The sequence below is a fragment of the Misgurnus anguillicaudatus genome, chromosome 24, assembly GCF_027580225.2.
Source record: "Misgurnus anguillicaudatus chromosome 24, ASM2758022v2, whole genome shotgun sequence".
In the NCBI taxonomy this organism is placed as follows: domain Eukaryota; kingdom Metazoa; phylum Chordata; class Actinopteri; order Cypriniformes; family Cobitidae; genus Misgurnus; species Misgurnus anguillicaudatus.
The window spans coordinates 18,792,903-18,809,866 of record NC_073360.2 but is presented as its reverse complement, the minus strand read 5'-3'; the positions used below and the strand labels follow the sequence as shown (position 1 = coordinate 18,809,866).

At 37.6% G+C, this 16,964-nt stretch overlaps 1 protein-coding gene across 2 annotated transcripts; it reads right to left on the bottom strand.

The window, feature by feature from the left end:
- Positions 1-6,421: 6,421 nt before the first annotated feature.
- LOC129437947 (alpha-2-macroglobulin-like protein 1) lies at positions 6,422-16,884 on the bottom strand. 2 transcript variants are annotated; one of them, XM_055196369.2, is made up of 35 exons: positions 16,729-16,884; positions 16,474-16,617; positions 15,377-15,560; positions 15,143-15,299; positions 15,000-15,052; positions 14,739-14,759; positions 14,486-14,651; positions 14,154-14,238; positions 13,965-14,079; positions 13,767-13,887; positions 13,567-13,676; positions 13,313-13,483; positions 12,536-12,766; positions 12,246-12,458; positions 12,020-12,169; positions 11,813-11,938; positions 11,636-11,726; positions 11,299-11,440; positions 9,844-10,069; positions 9,637-9,763; positions 9,442-9,560; positions 9,316-9,367; positions 9,134-9,217; positions 8,775-8,951; positions 8,602-8,677; positions 8,367-8,523; positions 8,216-8,290; positions 7,972-8,134; positions 7,673-7,866; positions 7,367-7,579; positions 7,159-7,283; positions 6,983-7,064; positions 6,814-6,897; positions 6,640-6,745; positions 6,422-6,556 (listed from the first exon to the last, which is right to left on the bottom strand). In XM_055196369.2, exons 2-35 carry the CDS (start codon positions 16,551-16,553, stop codon positions 6,516-6,518), a joined length of 4,317 nt encoding a protein of 1,438 aa, XP_055052344.2. In that variant the 5' UTR covers positions 16,554-16,617; positions 16,729-16,884; the 3' UTR covers positions 6,422-6,515. The 2 variants fall into 2 exon arrangements, with proteins under 2 accessions (XP_055052344.2, XP_055052345.2); XM_055196370.2 differs by having other exon boundaries at positions 11,639-11,726.
- Positions 16,885-16,964: the final 80 nt, after the last annotated feature.

Genomic DNA, 16,964 nt, shown 5'->3' with positions numbered 1-16,964 from the left:
CGTGCGTCCGATGAAACCATCTATAAACATTAGAAAGGACATTAAAAATAAATATTATTTCAAAAAGTAGAATTTTTTGTAGTTTTGATGCATTTTGAAATGTCTGTTTTTACAAAATGCCACAGAAATTTGACTGTGTGTGTGTGTGTGTGTGTGTGTGTGTGTTTACCTGGTAATTATCACGTTGTGGGGACCAATTGTCCCCATAGGAATACCAGTATTTTTGTAACCTTGTGGGGACATTTTGATGTCCCCATGAGGAAACAAGCTTATAAATTAAACAAAATGATGTATTTTGAAAATGTGAAGTAGGAGAAAGGTTCCTGTGATGGTTGGGGTTAGGGATTGGGGTAGGTTAGGGGAATAGAATATACAGTTTGTATAATGCATTCCGTCTATGGAATGTCCCCACAAAACATGGAAACCTGTGTGTGTGTGTGTGTGTGTTCTATATTACACGAACATGTCTTTTCTATATTGCATGTGTGCTCTAGTACCAGGCCTACCTTTCTGTGTTAAAATTTTTGGATTACTTCTTTTTAAACAAAATATTTTTTTTGCATTTCCCATTCATTTCAATTGGGGTCATTTTTACCCCCAAAGGGCCTCTTTTGGTAAATTTTTACAACGACCGAATCAAGCCCAGTTTTTTTTATCTTGACAAATAATCTGGAAAGTCACAAAATCTTATTCCACTGAGATGAAGGGAACCAAACATTTTTGGCTTGGGTCTAGGATTGACCCCAAGGGACTTATTTGGGTTGAAGAAAAAATTGCAAACTTGAGATCTACTTCTGTTCTAATTTTCCATTGAACAAATAACAAATAATTGACATCATTCATCCAAGAATTTTTAAAAATGATTATCGACTCTGTTGGGCCAGGTTTAGCATCCTTTTTTAACAAATGTCTTTTAATTGCCTGTGTCCCGGTTTATTTATAAGTGGTTACTGTTACGCCTCTCCTCAAGAAACCTTCACTTAATCTGTCTATTTTTTTCCGCCCTACATCTGTTTTACCTTATACCTCAAAGATTTTTGAAAAAATTGTGTCTGACCAACTTCAGTCATTTCTCACCCATAACAATTTGTCTGACAATTCTCAATCTGGTTTTAAAACTGCTTATAGCAATGATTCTGACCATCTAAGAGAGCTAAATTATATTTTTCTAGCTGACTCTGGAGATTCAGTGGTTCTAGTTTTACTGAATTTATCTGCAGCATTTGATACAGTTGACCACTCTACACTCATTGCTAGATTAGAGTCATGGGTGGGGCTGTCAGGCACAGTTTTAAAATGGTTTCAGTCATACCCATCAAACAAAGTATATAAACTGGGTGACTTTTCCTCCTCGACTGCCCCGCTGTCTTGTGGTCTTCAAGGATAAATTCTGGCGCCTTCCCTGTTTTCCCTGTATATGTACATGTGGAATTTAGATGTTCTCGTAAGCCCGAAACACATTGAAGGATTTTTGCCCTCCTATAAGATCATTGCCTTATCACACTATGCGACATGGATCATTTAAACTCGGGTATGACAGGTTACAACAGTATGTTAATAACACGTGACGCAGCTGCCGAAGCTTCCATGTTAACACAACGTCACCAGCATGCGCTCGTGGTAAACAAATACCAGCACAGCAAAATCTGGAACCTCAGAATAACTCTATAAGAGTTAATTTCAACACTTTAAAAGTGTCTTATGGGGTCCACTCCCAATAGTTATTTTAACACTTTTGAAAGTGTTGGCACATTGACTCTTTTAAAGTGTTAGCATTGACTCTATACAGAGTTAAAAATCTAACTATAAATTTACACTAATCAGTGTAAATATTTATTTTTTTTAAATCAACTCCCTCGGTGTAATTTGTTAGCTCCAATGTAGTGTTATATTTTTTTAATATGGTGTTAATATGGTAAATGTAAAGACAGCAACATATTACGGTACTTTTGGGACAAAAAAACTTTATATTAAACAGTTTTTAAAATGTAACAATACAGCAGTATAATCGATCATTATCATTATAAAACTGTTAAGATTTTTTTTAAATGTCATCTGATCAACATTTATTTATGACAGAAAAATTGTCCTCAATGTATCATGCATTTAAGTGTTCATTAAATTAACATATATTAACATCTGAAACAACTAAAAAGCACATTCCCAATGTATAACAAAAGTACAGATATTTATAAACACAGTTTATGGGATGCTTCAGTTCGTACAAACAAGTTTGACTTCATTTCAATCCAAAAGCCATGTTGATTTTTACATAATAACAGCAGAATATGAAGAACCAGTAGCTGTAAGGAGGTGATATGATCCTCGGTCAGACCTTCAGACTGGATATTGAAGTTTCTGCTAATAAAACAAAAATAAAAGGGAAAAATACATTATTAAAAAACAACTTTTAACTAAGTATCACACCACAGAAACTATTTACAGAATACATTACAGAATTTACATACAGAACACATTACAAAATACTTAATACTTAAAATTAGTTATACATTTATGTTTTGCACAAAATACTCACTTTGTTATAAAATTGCCCTTTGTCAGGAGTTAACAAACACCACTAACACAACACTTTAGGAGTTGATTTTTAAAAAAAGTAGTAACACTGTGTTTTGACACCAACTCTTTATTTTCATAGAGTTAAATAAAATAGTTTTAACTCAATCCAGTGTTAAATTAACTCCGAACTCTTTATTTTCCATTAACACAGTAATCTTAACTCTGCTAAATTTGCTGTGAGTATACGCAGGTCCTAGCAGCAAACACACTGTGCGTTGATTATACTGAATTTCTGACACTGTCAGAAAACTATTGTAGGCTATCTTTGGACACAAGACCGGGAAAACAGTTGTCTTTGAACCGCTTTTAATGTATGACATAGAACCACCGATAAAGAGCAACGATCACAGAAATCGTGACGATTGTTTCATGATGGCAATCTTTCGTCTGGGACAGCCAAATATCGTGCAATGTATCTCGGGCTTTAGACGATTCCCTTAAAACTTGATAAACAAGTTTCTGCTGTGATTGGATCGAGTTTTTATTAGCTGCGCATTTTATCAAACATTAAACACTTTTTATTTGACCTTAGAGATGGCAGTACATGCCCTAATCACCTCTCGCCTAGACTATTGTAACTCTGTATACTGTGGTGTTGCCAAAACCCAAATGAGGCGTTTACAATTAGTTCAAAATGCTGCTGCCAGATTTATTTTAAAAAAGTGTAAAAGTGATCACATTACCCCTCTTCTGAGGACTCTTCACTGGTTGCCAATTGAATACAGAATCCATTTTAAAATACTTTTTTGTTTTTAAGTCCTTGAATAATCAAGCTCCTATTTATTTATCTGAATCATTACATCCATACCTCCTTCTAGAAGCCTAAGATCAGGCAACAAGAACCTCCTCACTGTTCTCTCTTCAAGACTTAAAGGAACAGTCAGAGCCGGATTAACCCAAAGGCAAACTAGGCACGTGCCTAGGGCCCGATTGGCGGGATGGGGCCCAGACAGAGGGGGAATTTTTTTTTTTTACAAATGTCCCATCTACAATTTCGCCGCTGTCAGGTGGGATCCCCGTATCTCCAAAACCATTATTTTTCAGGAAATTAAAAAAACGCTGTATTTTTTAAGTTATTAAACATTATTTCAATTAAAGACGAGCTTTATGGCTCGGGAGCAGAGAGATACGAACTTATGCTCTCATTGATAAAATGGTACGGACACAGACGTCGCCGCTGCCAGCAGTGTTCAACAAATACTGCGGTCACATTGAGCCTTAAAGACGATGCTTCAATAGTTAACCAAAGCTGACTGTAGTATACATCTTACTAAACTCGATTTTAAAGGTTTACGATCTTTAAGTGATGCAATACAAAACACGATGAGCGGACTGCTGTCTAATAAGTGAAAAATGAATCTGCTCGCAAACTTACCTTCGTGGCTCACGGGCTTCCTTCTGCACAGAAGCATTACAGCTATCGAGTTTTAATAAATGTACTTAAACTTAACTATTTTCACTTGTTAGTGCCTAACAAACAGAAGTATTATATTAATTAAACAGCCATTTTATCTCCAATAAATAAAACATTTACTTGTGTTTAACATTCACAAAATAATTTAATGGTGTTATGCAAAACATTCAATTTAATTCAAAATTGAATTCAATAAAAACATTGCTGCTTGTGTTTTACATGCACAAAATAATTTAATGGTGGTATCCAAAACATTCAATTTAATTACAGTATTATATTAGATACATTTTAAAACTTCAATGCATGTATGATAAGCCTAGTAATACGTAAATATTTAAAATACATCAATAACTGATATCATAGGTTAACACAGATAAAATCATAGTTAAGTCTTTCTTTATTAAGCCCATTACTGAGTGTATTTGTGTTTGTGAGTTTATGACTGTTGTTGTCTGAGGTGGTGACTCGGATGGGGACAACAGTCATCAGAATGGTTGATTTTCAAGTTCATAGTTCTAATCTGTACCTGACAGAGTTCCTTTAAGGACACAGACATGGTTGCTGCAAAAAATAAATAAATAAAGGACAAACGATCATTTCCCTACGTTATATAAGGCATGTTTGCGTATAATAACGAGGCAAAAAAAAAAACAGTTCCTTGCATAATAATTCATGACTGCAATGGCAGAACTAGCGGGGTCAAGATTTTTTTTCTTTAAGCCCCACAAAAATCACGTTAGATACCAAACATGATAACAAAACCAATGGATAGTGGCTAACTAAGTCAAATGCAAGCAATATGTGCTTTAAATTCACTTCACAAACGTGAATAGCGTAAAGAAAAATCTAGCAGCCTCAGAAACGAAACATTACAGTTTAGCACTACCATTACTTTGAGATAAAACTGTTATACATAATATAAAAACTGTTATTATATAATTCATATAACTGAAACATAAATAACCAGTGTTTTGAGGAACTTTACCTCAGTGGACGTGTTGCTCGACGAGGATTTCGTTGCAATTCTCAATCTTGAAGAGAAATATGCAGCGAAGCTCTCCCGCGGATTACTGACACCTATTGGTTATTTACTGGTACTACTGCCTTAACAATGACACTCCCAATGGATAAGGTGAGGATAAGTTAATAGCATTTAATAGAGCCGTGTAATGACGTATAAATAATAAATTTAGCAAAGAATTGTCTGATAGACTGGTTAATATACAACACATGACTTAATTTGGTATACAAACAACCAATTTGTAAGCAAAGACTAGGCTATGTAAAATGTGAATTCACTTTTATTAGTAACTTTGGTAAGTTTCAGATTTCAATTCATAAATAACCTCGATGGGGGGGCCCAAAAAATGCAGCCTGCCTAGTGTAGTCCATTTATTTAATCCGGCTCTGGGAACAGTATGTAAGAAATGTATATCAATTAATCATAAAATGGCCCTGATATATCAGACATTAAGAAATCATTTTCATTTCAAATACTTAAATCACTGACAACAGTGGTCCGGCCAGGATATTGTCATTTAAAAAGTGGAGTTGCAGCCCTCAACTGATGTTGGTGTTGTCATGTTTATTGACCACCAGTTGTGTGATTGCAATACCAGTTTTAGCCACAAGTTTTGTGATTGCAATACCAGTTTTGCCCACAATCCTACATACTGTTCCTTAAAGCGTAGAGGGGATCAAACCTTTTCCGTGATTGGTCCACAGTTTGGGAATGCTCTGCCCATTGAGTTAAGAATAGCACCTTCTCTATTTTTAAGTTGCTTGTAGAAACATCAGTTTTCCCTCGGATATCATTAGTTTTTACCCCTTCATTTTAATTTGGTTTAATCCTACATCTGTTATTATTGCTTAGTACAATTATTTTTCTCTGTCTGGTATTATATCGTTTAATTTTGTTTCCAATTTTCATTTTTTCTTGTCTTCGTATCTTTTTTTCTCTGTAGTATTCTTTTTTACTACTAAGGTTGTTTAATGGGCTATATAAATAAAGCCAACTTGAACTAACCTGATAAAAAGCAAAGTGTGTGATTAATGAAGTGATACTCTACAATGAAAGATAAATTGAAATTAGAGATAAACAGATAATGTATAGAATGACATTAAATGCACTGCATGTTCGGTTGCTAATTTTCCTTAAGACAATGACGGTTGTGTCTAGAAGGGATACAACCTCTCTCGAAATCTTGCCAGATGAGCCACATTTTTATCCTAATCTTAGGATGCTCCTTTACTGTGATAAAAGTAGAGGCGCTAGGGACCATGACTAAAAACGAACTTAAAAATTCTAGTTTATTAAACTTGAAATCATAGCCAACCTACACAAGTTTAAGGGACACATTTTGGAACAATTTGATCTGATAAACCGAACCACTTCATTCAAAAAAGCACTACAGAAACCACAGTAACAAATAGATTCTAAAAGTTTATTAGCAACATGTCGAAAACATGAAAATCTCAACATTCAGAACTTGATGAATGCCTTCACAGTCTTGAAGGTTAACACTCATGGACAAGGGGAGGAGTATGGGGTCTCAGATTGGTCACCTTAAAGAGAGAAAGCCACACATTAATTCAGAAAAAAAAAAATCAACTAATGCACCAAAGACTGAAATCTGACAAATCATTACTTGTTCGATAGTAATCGTAGACTTTGATCACAGCTGGCTTGAGACTTCTCACTGCATAAAGCTGTTTCATTTGGAGCTTATAACTCATTGGAGTGTTTTTTGGAACCTGGAATAGAGAAATTAACTGAAGCACAAATATGAATGCCCAAATTCACACAACTGATGTTCACTTACCTCCTTCAGATACACTAAGACACGATCATCTACTAAATCAACCCGTTCCACAAGTGGTGCATATGCATTGGGTGGGGTACCAAGCTGTGTACAAAAACATGACATTAACACAAGCTAAATCTTTGCTTGATCATCTGAAGCAATTCATAAAAACATCTGCAAAACCAACCATTGTAGTGTCTGCTGTACAGCCTGATGGGAGTTTAATATCTGCTATGACCATGTTAGTGCTTGCCTGTGGCCCATTGTATCTGCAAGAATAAAGTTTAAATCACGTTACTGTGATAAAAGTTCTTGGCATGTTCCTCTTATAGAAAAAAAACTATACAAGTCTAAACCTCTTACTTAACAGTGAAGCTCATCAAGAGATTTGGACCGGATGACACAAAACAATCTCCTGTAAGTTTAACGTCAACACTCAGCGTTTTGCTAATCGGAGGAGGTGTTGGGATGTTGTAAAACAAGTTGATCTGTAAACAAAGTACAGAAAAGAGACATCAAAAACTGGTATAAACAATAATCAAGGAAAAATAAACTTTTATACAGTACGAACCTGAACAGAGGCGCAGATTGAGCCAGTTACGCTAATAGTATACGTTCCAGGAACTTTCGACAGTTTCTTCTCCTGATACAGTAACTTGTTGCCCTGATTAATATCAAAGCTAAGAGAGTCCCCCACTGACTGAACCATCACTGTACTCGGACCATCAGAGCTGAACACTTTAGTGGCATATACGGACAAAGCATGAAGAGCCACAACTGTGTCCTGATAACATAACATGGAAATGCATTGTGGGTGAAACCAGGCAGGTTTACTAAAGTTACCCATTTATGTAGTAATAATAGCTGTTTGAGTAACCTGTGTAGAGGAGAATCCTCCAAAGGCATTCTGCTGCTTGACAAGCCAGTTGACGATCCTGTTAGCATATCCCAACTGAGCTGTACTGACTGAATCTGAAGTGAGAACAGCTAGCAGAACATATGAGCTGATCTCCACTGACAGAGAACCAGAATCATCAACAGATCCAGTCTGAGACCAGTGAAGCTGAGACCCTTTAGGACGATTAGAAAGAGATTACACATTACAATCCCTTACAATACAAAGCAGCTAAAAGTGATGCCAAAGAAAACCTGCACAGTTTACAAAACAATTCTTACCATCTGAAATAGAAAGAGCGTCCAGTGCATTTAAAAGTTTCTTTAGGGTGTCCACGTCTTTTGCCAGACTGAAAGTGTAGGCAAGCAACGCATTGCTGTAAGTGTTTCTGAAACTCCCGATGATGGACTTTAAGCAGGACAAAGCTTTAGTGACCGCAGGATCCTGAAACACAAACAGATAAACAGCAGATGTGAGTGTCATTCATCTAATAGTTTATATTATGATCTCTGTTGATGTACTTACTGTGACTGGAGTTTCCAGTTCAAGTAATGATGCAGTGATGTAAGCAGTCATGGTTATATTATCACTTACTCCACCCTGTAAGGCATAAACAATTTTACTGACATATGCTTAGTAAAATAATATTGTTAAGGTACGCTAGAAAACGGCAAACCTTCATTCCATTATGGTAGAGTCGACCCTGCTGGATAAAACAGCCATCGGGACCCTGCTTGCTTATTAACCAATCCTTTGCACTCTGAATAACATTTGGATCAATGAAGATGAATTTCTGAGCTTTGCCAAAAGACCTCATAACAAAAGCAGTCAACCTTAAAAAGGGTGGAAACAGAAAATCTTGAGATCTTTTACATTCTGCAAATATGGCATTTGTTGATCAAGATACTCACCATGTATTCCCATCACCATAACCAAATGTGCTGAATGAACCATCAGCACTCCTGTAGTTCAGCTGTCTTTGGTATCCTGTTTAGTTGAACACACAGGGAGCATCAAGAAAACCATTTAATTGACAAGTTGATAAAGACCACCTGTAATAAGACCTATTGAAGTACAACATTACCACTCTTCAGAAAGTCTGTGGCTCGCTCTCTGATGGCTGAAGTGAGTTGCTGTGTGCCATCCAGATACTGAAGGATGTAAATATCAGGAGACAGCACAGCAATGTTTTGTTCTCCACAGCCGTACGGCATCTGTAGCAGCCCATCAATATTCTGCAGTGCACGACCCAATACATCTCCTACAAGAAAAGCCAAACGTTAGCGTCACTCATTCAGGTCACACATTTCACAAAGTTACAAAAGTGGTTTAAACTGCAAGTTCAAATGTATAGGTCATTCTTTATCCCATTGACAAGTATTCTAGGGGTAAACCTAGATGTAATTGCTTAAATGTGAAACTACAATGCGTCCAAAGTCTCACCAAGGACAGAGACAGAAGCTCTCGATGACCCGCTAATCACATTTGATGGATATGTCAGTGATACATCTTCTGAAAGTCTTCTTCCTATGAAAGTTAATACACCAAACATAATAGATGAGCAAAAAAAAAACTGCGAGACATGAACACTAACCACTACAGTAAAAAAAATGTGGAAGACAAACCCCGTGGACATAACAGCCAACTGTAGGTTGTGGTCCTTTTAACTCCCTCAGCCTTAAAACAAACACACATTACTTACAAAAACTTATCACTGGGAAAACATCACAATTAAAAGTGTTGAGTCTGACCAAAACAAGTAGACTTCGAGTGACTATGTCAACACGTCCTCTCTCTGGCACGCTAGCAACCACATTGTTACACACAGCCTGAGAAACTGCCTGGGCACTGAAGGTCACATTCAGAACTCCTGTAGTACAATACAGACTAGGTGTTACACTTTATATACACACAAAAAGACAAACAAGACATCAAATTAAACTGACCAAGAACAAGTGGAGTAAGAACCCATGAAAAAGTCTTCCTCCCATTGTCACATACACATGCTGAATATGGAGAAACAGTTGTGGGGGTGAGGGAGAAGTTCGATGATGGTGCAGGAGTTACTTGAACCTGCCGATGAAAGGATTAGTTCAGAGTTGATATGACTAAAATGAAAAATGACTAAAATGAAAAATGGCTACAAATCTCACCATCATACACTTGGACAGATAGCTGAACACCGTGGCCTTCAATTCAAAGATCTCCCCACGGATGATGGAGTAAGGCAGAGAAAGCTCCAGGAAGAAGGGCTGGAAAACTGTCAGCTGAGCAGGAGGAGCCAAACCCAAACCTTTGGAGGACAGACAGAAGGCATCTGTCTCCCAGGTGGTGATGGTGTCAGGAACCTTGACAGGAACCCGTGTTGTTCCAGAGGCCCTGTGGAAAAAAGCAGATTATAGCTTGATAATGCTTCAGCACCAATTAATTAATTGTTAAATGTATATTTTACTGAAATGGTTCAGTGTCGAAATTGTACAAGAGGCAGGATTTAGGAGACCATGTCAACTATAGTGTTTCAAACATGTACGTTGTCATGGTTCCACGCCTGAACTTTCGGTCTATATTAGTCAATCTTGGGCGCATTTCCCAAAAGCATTGTTAGCCAACTACGGTCATTGCTACCATTGAACACTTGGTAATGACAGAACTTGCAAGCAGTTGTTTTTGGGAAACACCTGGAATGGGTGGTGATGAGTGTGCAGAGAGGTTTGGCAGCCAGGCAAGAATTCAAGAACCTGTATCTGACACGTATAAAATGAATGTATACAGTAACATCAACTCAGTTAGGGCTTGCAAAATCACTAGCCCAACATCCCAGTGCTATTGTGGCTTGCAGTCGGGCTACCAAAATGAATCTCTGCCCATAGGGCCATCTTGACTTCTGCAGGAGAATGCATAAGTATTTAAATACATTTTCCTTCCTATTTGGATTGGTAATTATGGTGCATGTAGTTCAGGAACAGGGATTTTAAACTTTACAAGCAGTACTGATTTGTCATTGATGATCTGGATCCGTTGCGCATAATTTCCAACATCAACCTGTCAGTCATTGCCATCCTTGCAAAGTGGAATCTCCCACAGCAAGCTTTGAAATGATATAGATTGCATGTGCAGTGAAGAGAATTGCAGAAAAGGCTTCAGTATGTAACACCATGCAGATCTTGCTCTTAAAGTGACAGTAGCCCTTATTTTTCTGATCGAAAAAAAAATTCTGATTTCGGTCAGAAGCAAATATTTGTATTGATTGTAATTTGATTGTTTTATTTGTGTTTTGATAGACGTTGTGTCTCAATATTCTACATTAAAAGTAATGTCAATTATTTGGGCCAAATTCATTTCGGTCTACGAAAAAACTAAAGAGGGCCTGCCCGAAGGGCTACCAGGGACCTTAAAGTTCTGCAAAACCCTGCTAAGTGTAATAGTTGACACTTAAGATATGAAGGCAAGTTTAGTCCACAAAAGCAGCTTGTCCATAGATTGTTTTAGCAGCAGCAACAAAGAGGTCAGAGGACCACTGAGGTGTCAAAGTCTTGCCCCAGGAAAACTAAATTTAGGGCTGTTGCTAGTACTTAAGCACTACAAAAGCTAAGAGATGTTTTACAAACCCCACATCAGCAAGTTGCCAGATCCAAGTTTCTGGGAAGACCGTTCGAACAGTCACATCAAAAGAGGAACTGACATCAGGAGAGCCAACGCCTTCTTGTGGTGCAGCCATTGCGAGAAATTGCGGTTTCATAAAATAGCGCACTTAAACAAAAAAAAAAAACACCCAAATTAACACTGTAAATGTAAAACCTAAGTGTGCAATATTCACACCACACCTTTCAAGCCAAAGAAATAACCTTAAAAAGAGATCCATAAAGATAAGTGCATTTTTTCCACTTTCTAGTAGCAATTAAAATACACAACATAACTGCAACATGCATGAAAAGCATACATTACCACCATTATCGCGATAATAACTTAGGCCTCTATATTTCAGACACTGATGTTCTCTTATAGCCAGATTTGAAGCAACCTTCAACCCCACATTCTGTTAAATAGAAGTCCAATCAAGTTACAAGGCAGACATTAAGCACAAGCCTTTTCCCCAAACAAACACTCATGAATAGATGTTACCTTGAAAGTTTCGTAAGCACTGTCTGTTGGCACAGCTCGAATGGTTCGCACTGGTACACAGTCCTGGTCATCTACAACATCATACGGATAATCTGAAACTGACTGCACGGGCAGCAGACTGAAGATCTGTGAGAGTCAAGACCAGTTGGAGTTAAAAACCACACACCCTACAGGTTCTGTCAAGCTTATTTTAGAAAAAATGGACACCTTATCAGCATCCAGACGTTTTCCTGGTTCCAAGATGAGAACACTTTGATCTACAGCACTGAGAGCACACAGTGAACCAGGCTGAGCTGACAGCTGTATTGTGTTTGCTTCACCTGGAACTGTTGTAGCAGGAGAAAACTGAAGAGACACCTGAAACAACGACAAGTCATGTTGCAGCTTTATTTGCAAAGGTTAAAAAAAAAAGAGAAAAGGGTCGCACATATACCTTGTTTTTAAAACACTTCTCAACATTAAAATTTGCACTGCCAACAACTACACTGTTACTGGGCAGAACACAGTACGCAAGTATCTGCACTACTGGAGTCAGATCTGCTCCAACAGTCAGTTTGAATGACACTGTGCCACTTGCTGCTCCATTTGATGTCCTCACATCAACTTTAGCAAATCCATGCTGAACTATCACACCTCTGGACACGATCTAAGGAAGGCAATCAACCAATGAGTGCAGCCAAGAGACCAGAAGAGGAATCATGTACTATAATATTTTGTACTTACCATATAGACAATTTGAGTGCTGAAGGTGACAGGAGTCTCTCCAACAAAGTAATATTTAATGGTTACAGTAACCTCAGCATCACACTTCAATGGTTGCTCAATCTTGTTTATAGTCAGCTCACTGAATGTTGGGTTATATGGGGTGGCAGGTTGGAGAAGTCGAACGGTTTTCTCATCATTTGTGAAGTAAGGAGTTTTATAGGCATAACGCACTTCTGGAGTTGCACTTGCCTAGAAAACAAATGGAATTGCTGCAATTGACGTTGCACTGAAGCCCGCCACACACGCTAAAAAGATAATCGGGTTCAATTTGGGCAGATTTCCCCCTTCTGACAATCCTAGGTAAATTCCTGATTGTCTTTGTGGTTGAACCAATTATCCTGTGGTGCACGGCATGTTAAGAGCATCGGAATCTGTTCGGAAGCTCTTAATCATGCAGAATAAGGGACTTAAATGTCAAACTTTTTCATTTCAACAGATTTAACATGTTATACAGTTGTGTTTGTTCCTACAGTAAAATAATTACAAAATCAGCCAATTATTGCTTGCACATGCAGTACTTCATGTATGTTTTAGATTTCAGAATGAGTACATTTGTGATAAATTGAAAATAGTACGCGCTTTAAATAAGTACAACTTTAAAATATGTACAGTACATGCTTAGGAACAAAACTGCACAATTGAAGATCTGTCATGTTTATGGTCTAACATTTTGAAAATCTGATTTTGGTATGGTCTTAACTTTAGAAAATATTTTGTAAACACAAGATACTGTACCATCAGATCCAGATCGCTGCTGGGAAGACCAGTAGTATCAAGAGAGAAGGCAGCCAGTCCATTACGGTCTGTAGTGAGGTTCTTCAGTAGTTTTGAGGACCAACTTGGACCTTGCAACAGATAGCCTGCTTTGTTATAGACTGGTGTCCCATTAAAATGAGTAACTTGGATCTGTGGGGAAAACATAAGGATTAAGAACTGCTATACACAAATTCAATTAACAGAAAAGACTGGAATCATGAAACTGGACTTACCTTTCCTTTAAGGACTGATCCTGGTTGAAAAACCTCAGGAAGCTCAACAAATGTGACTTTTCCAATTTCATACGTCAGTGATACAGTTTGAGATTGTGTCATCATTATGTCTGGGGAAACAATACCATGACCAGATTAAGGATAACACTCCATAAGACAAGACACAAAATTCTTAAAAGGACGTCAATGTAACAGCTCACCAGTTCCCTCCTCTGTAAGATTTGCTTGAACTACAAGTAAATCTTGCAGGTCATTTTCAAATTTGAAGTTCAAAAAGGCAGATGTGTTGAAGACAAAGGAGGCACAACCAGCATTATTCATCTAAAGACAGAGTACACTGTAGTTGTAACAAACAAGTTAAACAAACTAAAAATGTACAGAAACTCATAACGTCACACCTTAGAGGTTTTGTTCAAACAGGTACGAATCACACCAGGAGTAGTAACATACTCAAAAGGATCACGGCATACTTGCACCCATGCTTTACCAGGTACAGGTTGGTTGTATGTGTAGCTGAGAAATTAAGTTATTGTTAGTTGAGAAGCAGACTACAGCATTGCAAGTAGAACAAAATACAAGTCACTCACTTCCCACAAACATTGATTTCCAGTCCTTCATCCCCAACACTCTGTGTCTGTGCAACATTTAGGCTGACATCAAACTTGGGGAGAACTAGGAGGTAGTAATAAAGTTAGGAAAGAGAAAACACACATTATACATCTCAAAAGGTATGTGCCATTTTCTGTTTGGCTTAATTTTCTACTTCATGTGTTGACTCGTTTCTTTATATCCACCCCCAATTTTTTTTCTGACTTCCCACAGCAAATGTGAAACTGCCCGCTCCTGCGAGATGCGCGTTGGGTCTCGCAGGAGCCCAAACCCAATGCAGCCCTCTAGTATGCACAGTAAATTTACTTACCATATTTCTTTACTTCAAAATTCTGCATGAACATCCTGTCACCAATGTAAGCTCTCAACGTGTATGTGCCTTGTTGGGCCTCAGGGTTCAAGTCATGAGAAAGCTGCAATATCCACCTCACGGAGGACACTGAGGTCCACTGACCAATCCTGTTGCCCTGACTGTCCTATTAAGTTACAAATGCAAAAACAATAATAAGTTAACAACAAACGCCATTATCGGTCATCAAATGGGCAGAGGATCAGTTTCTTACCTCCACCACCACCACATCATACTGGGGGAAAAAAAGGGAAACTATTAAACTTGACAAATTCATTAAATTGTCAGCTTCCAATCAACATGCAACCATAAAAGCAGTCCAAAAACCAAAGTAGTAAGTAAATGTTTGAGTTTTTGTACAGACAATTTCGGTCTACAAGTTACATTCAGTAGTGCACTGAATGTAAGGCATTGAAAAAGACACCATTTAATTAAAGTTGTAGCACAGAAGAATTGCCACTAAAATTTAACCAACCATTTGATCAAGAGGCACAAAAGTTGCATCCATGGTAATCACCCTGAATTGCACTGAAAAAAAATTAAAAAAAATCTCACTAAGGATTACATAAAAGGGTGCACAGTAATATGTTTACCACCTTACAAACATCAAATCATCACCTGTTTGTCCCGGAGTATAGATGGGTTTATCTGACTGGATAAAGGTTAAAGGATAGTAAGGCCTGAACATGACTTTTTTCTCGTCAGCCGCATTGAAAGATCTTCCCAGAACCACAACTTTGATTGTTTGCACAGAATCTTTCTCTACACTAGGAGCCTGTTGAGAAACATTCTCTGTCATCATCCCACTTAAGCCTGAATGTTTGATGCAAACACACAATTTTAACGTCAGACCTGGAAGTTGAAGCAGCGATGAAACTCGTCACTGGACCGAGTCTGCAGCAGTGGGGTGCTCTGGTTGTTACCATTCACCAGATTAATATTTATTACAAGATTCTCTCTGGGATTCAAGAGACTTGCACAGAGTTTGGATTGAGATCCTGACTGGATCACTGCAGGAAAAGTCACCAGGAAAAATCTGCAGAGAGTTGAAATGGAGGTTTGACAAACACGAAAGTAACACTTAAGTGTTCATTACAGTACAATTACAGGCTCTAAGACCAGGCATTACGTCTCTGTATAAATAAACCTACAGCTAATAATTCAGTTTGTCAGTAGTCCTACAACACATGTTTTCTCCAGGCAGATTAGTACAACAACTTTACCCAAATAGAAGTTAAATATATATATGCATCAAAATGTGAAAAAGTAATTGCCAACAGCAACACTACCACTTTCAAGTTTGAAGAGTAACAGTCTCACTATAGTCAATAACTTTTCACTCAAAAAAAAAAAACTTTAAGCATCATAAATGTAAAAAAACTTCGTGACAATAATTCCTACATGCTTTAAAGTTACTTAAATATAATTCCCTCATTAAGTATACACAGATTTACGAATATGCAAATTAGAACCCAGCTCCATTCAATTGCACAGCTTGGACCATAGATATAGGGTTAGTCCCAGATTTAACCCTTTTGTACAGGTAAATCAGTGATAATTTCAGTAGTTTGACAGATAACTGCCCAAGTACGGTTTCACAATGCATACGTAATCTGCGCATTTACAGCAATAATTGTTTTTAGCGCGGGTGTTCACAGGTTAGACGATTTCACACTGGGAGTGATTTTAGTGTGAGTTCAGATCAAACCAAGGTGACTTCAAACTGTGGGAATGAGATGTCTCTAGAAAACTTTAATATTATGGATAAGATACTCAGCAATTGGTGTTGAATGAATTTGCACATGAATTTTCTTAAGGCATATTAAAACCACCACAGACATAAGTAATAATAAAAACTTGATTTTCACTACAGGGGACTGAAATGGCGCAAATCAGTAGACGAAGGATTCTGCACTGACAATTCGGTAGAAGAAATTAAAATAACTTACGGTCCCGATGTTTGTCCATTAACACAGCAGAGGAGAAAAGTTAATAAGAGCTCAATCCAAAATATCCGTCGAACACCCATTTTCCAAGACCATCCAGTAGGATTAAACCCTTCTGTTGTAGACAAACAAAAACTCACAGGCGTCCTGCAAAAACACTCAAATAATGATTCATTTCACCAGGTAAGCGGAAATATTTATATTAGCAAATATCATCGTTTTAGTATGTTGCACAAAACTACTCTAAAGGCAACTCACCAAAAGCACTCTGTCTATACAACAGGACTGCTGACTACTTCTACGACTCAAAATCGCTGCATTAAATAGTGGATCAATTGTGCTTTCGTCTTAATTAATGGCAGGTAGCACCAACGTTAAGACGTCAATTATGCCTTCATTGTTCACAGGTGTATGTGTTCGACATCATTAGACGCTGCGCAGACTGGTCAGCATATGGCATCAAAATACCGCGAGAGCGATTCAACAGCAGATTT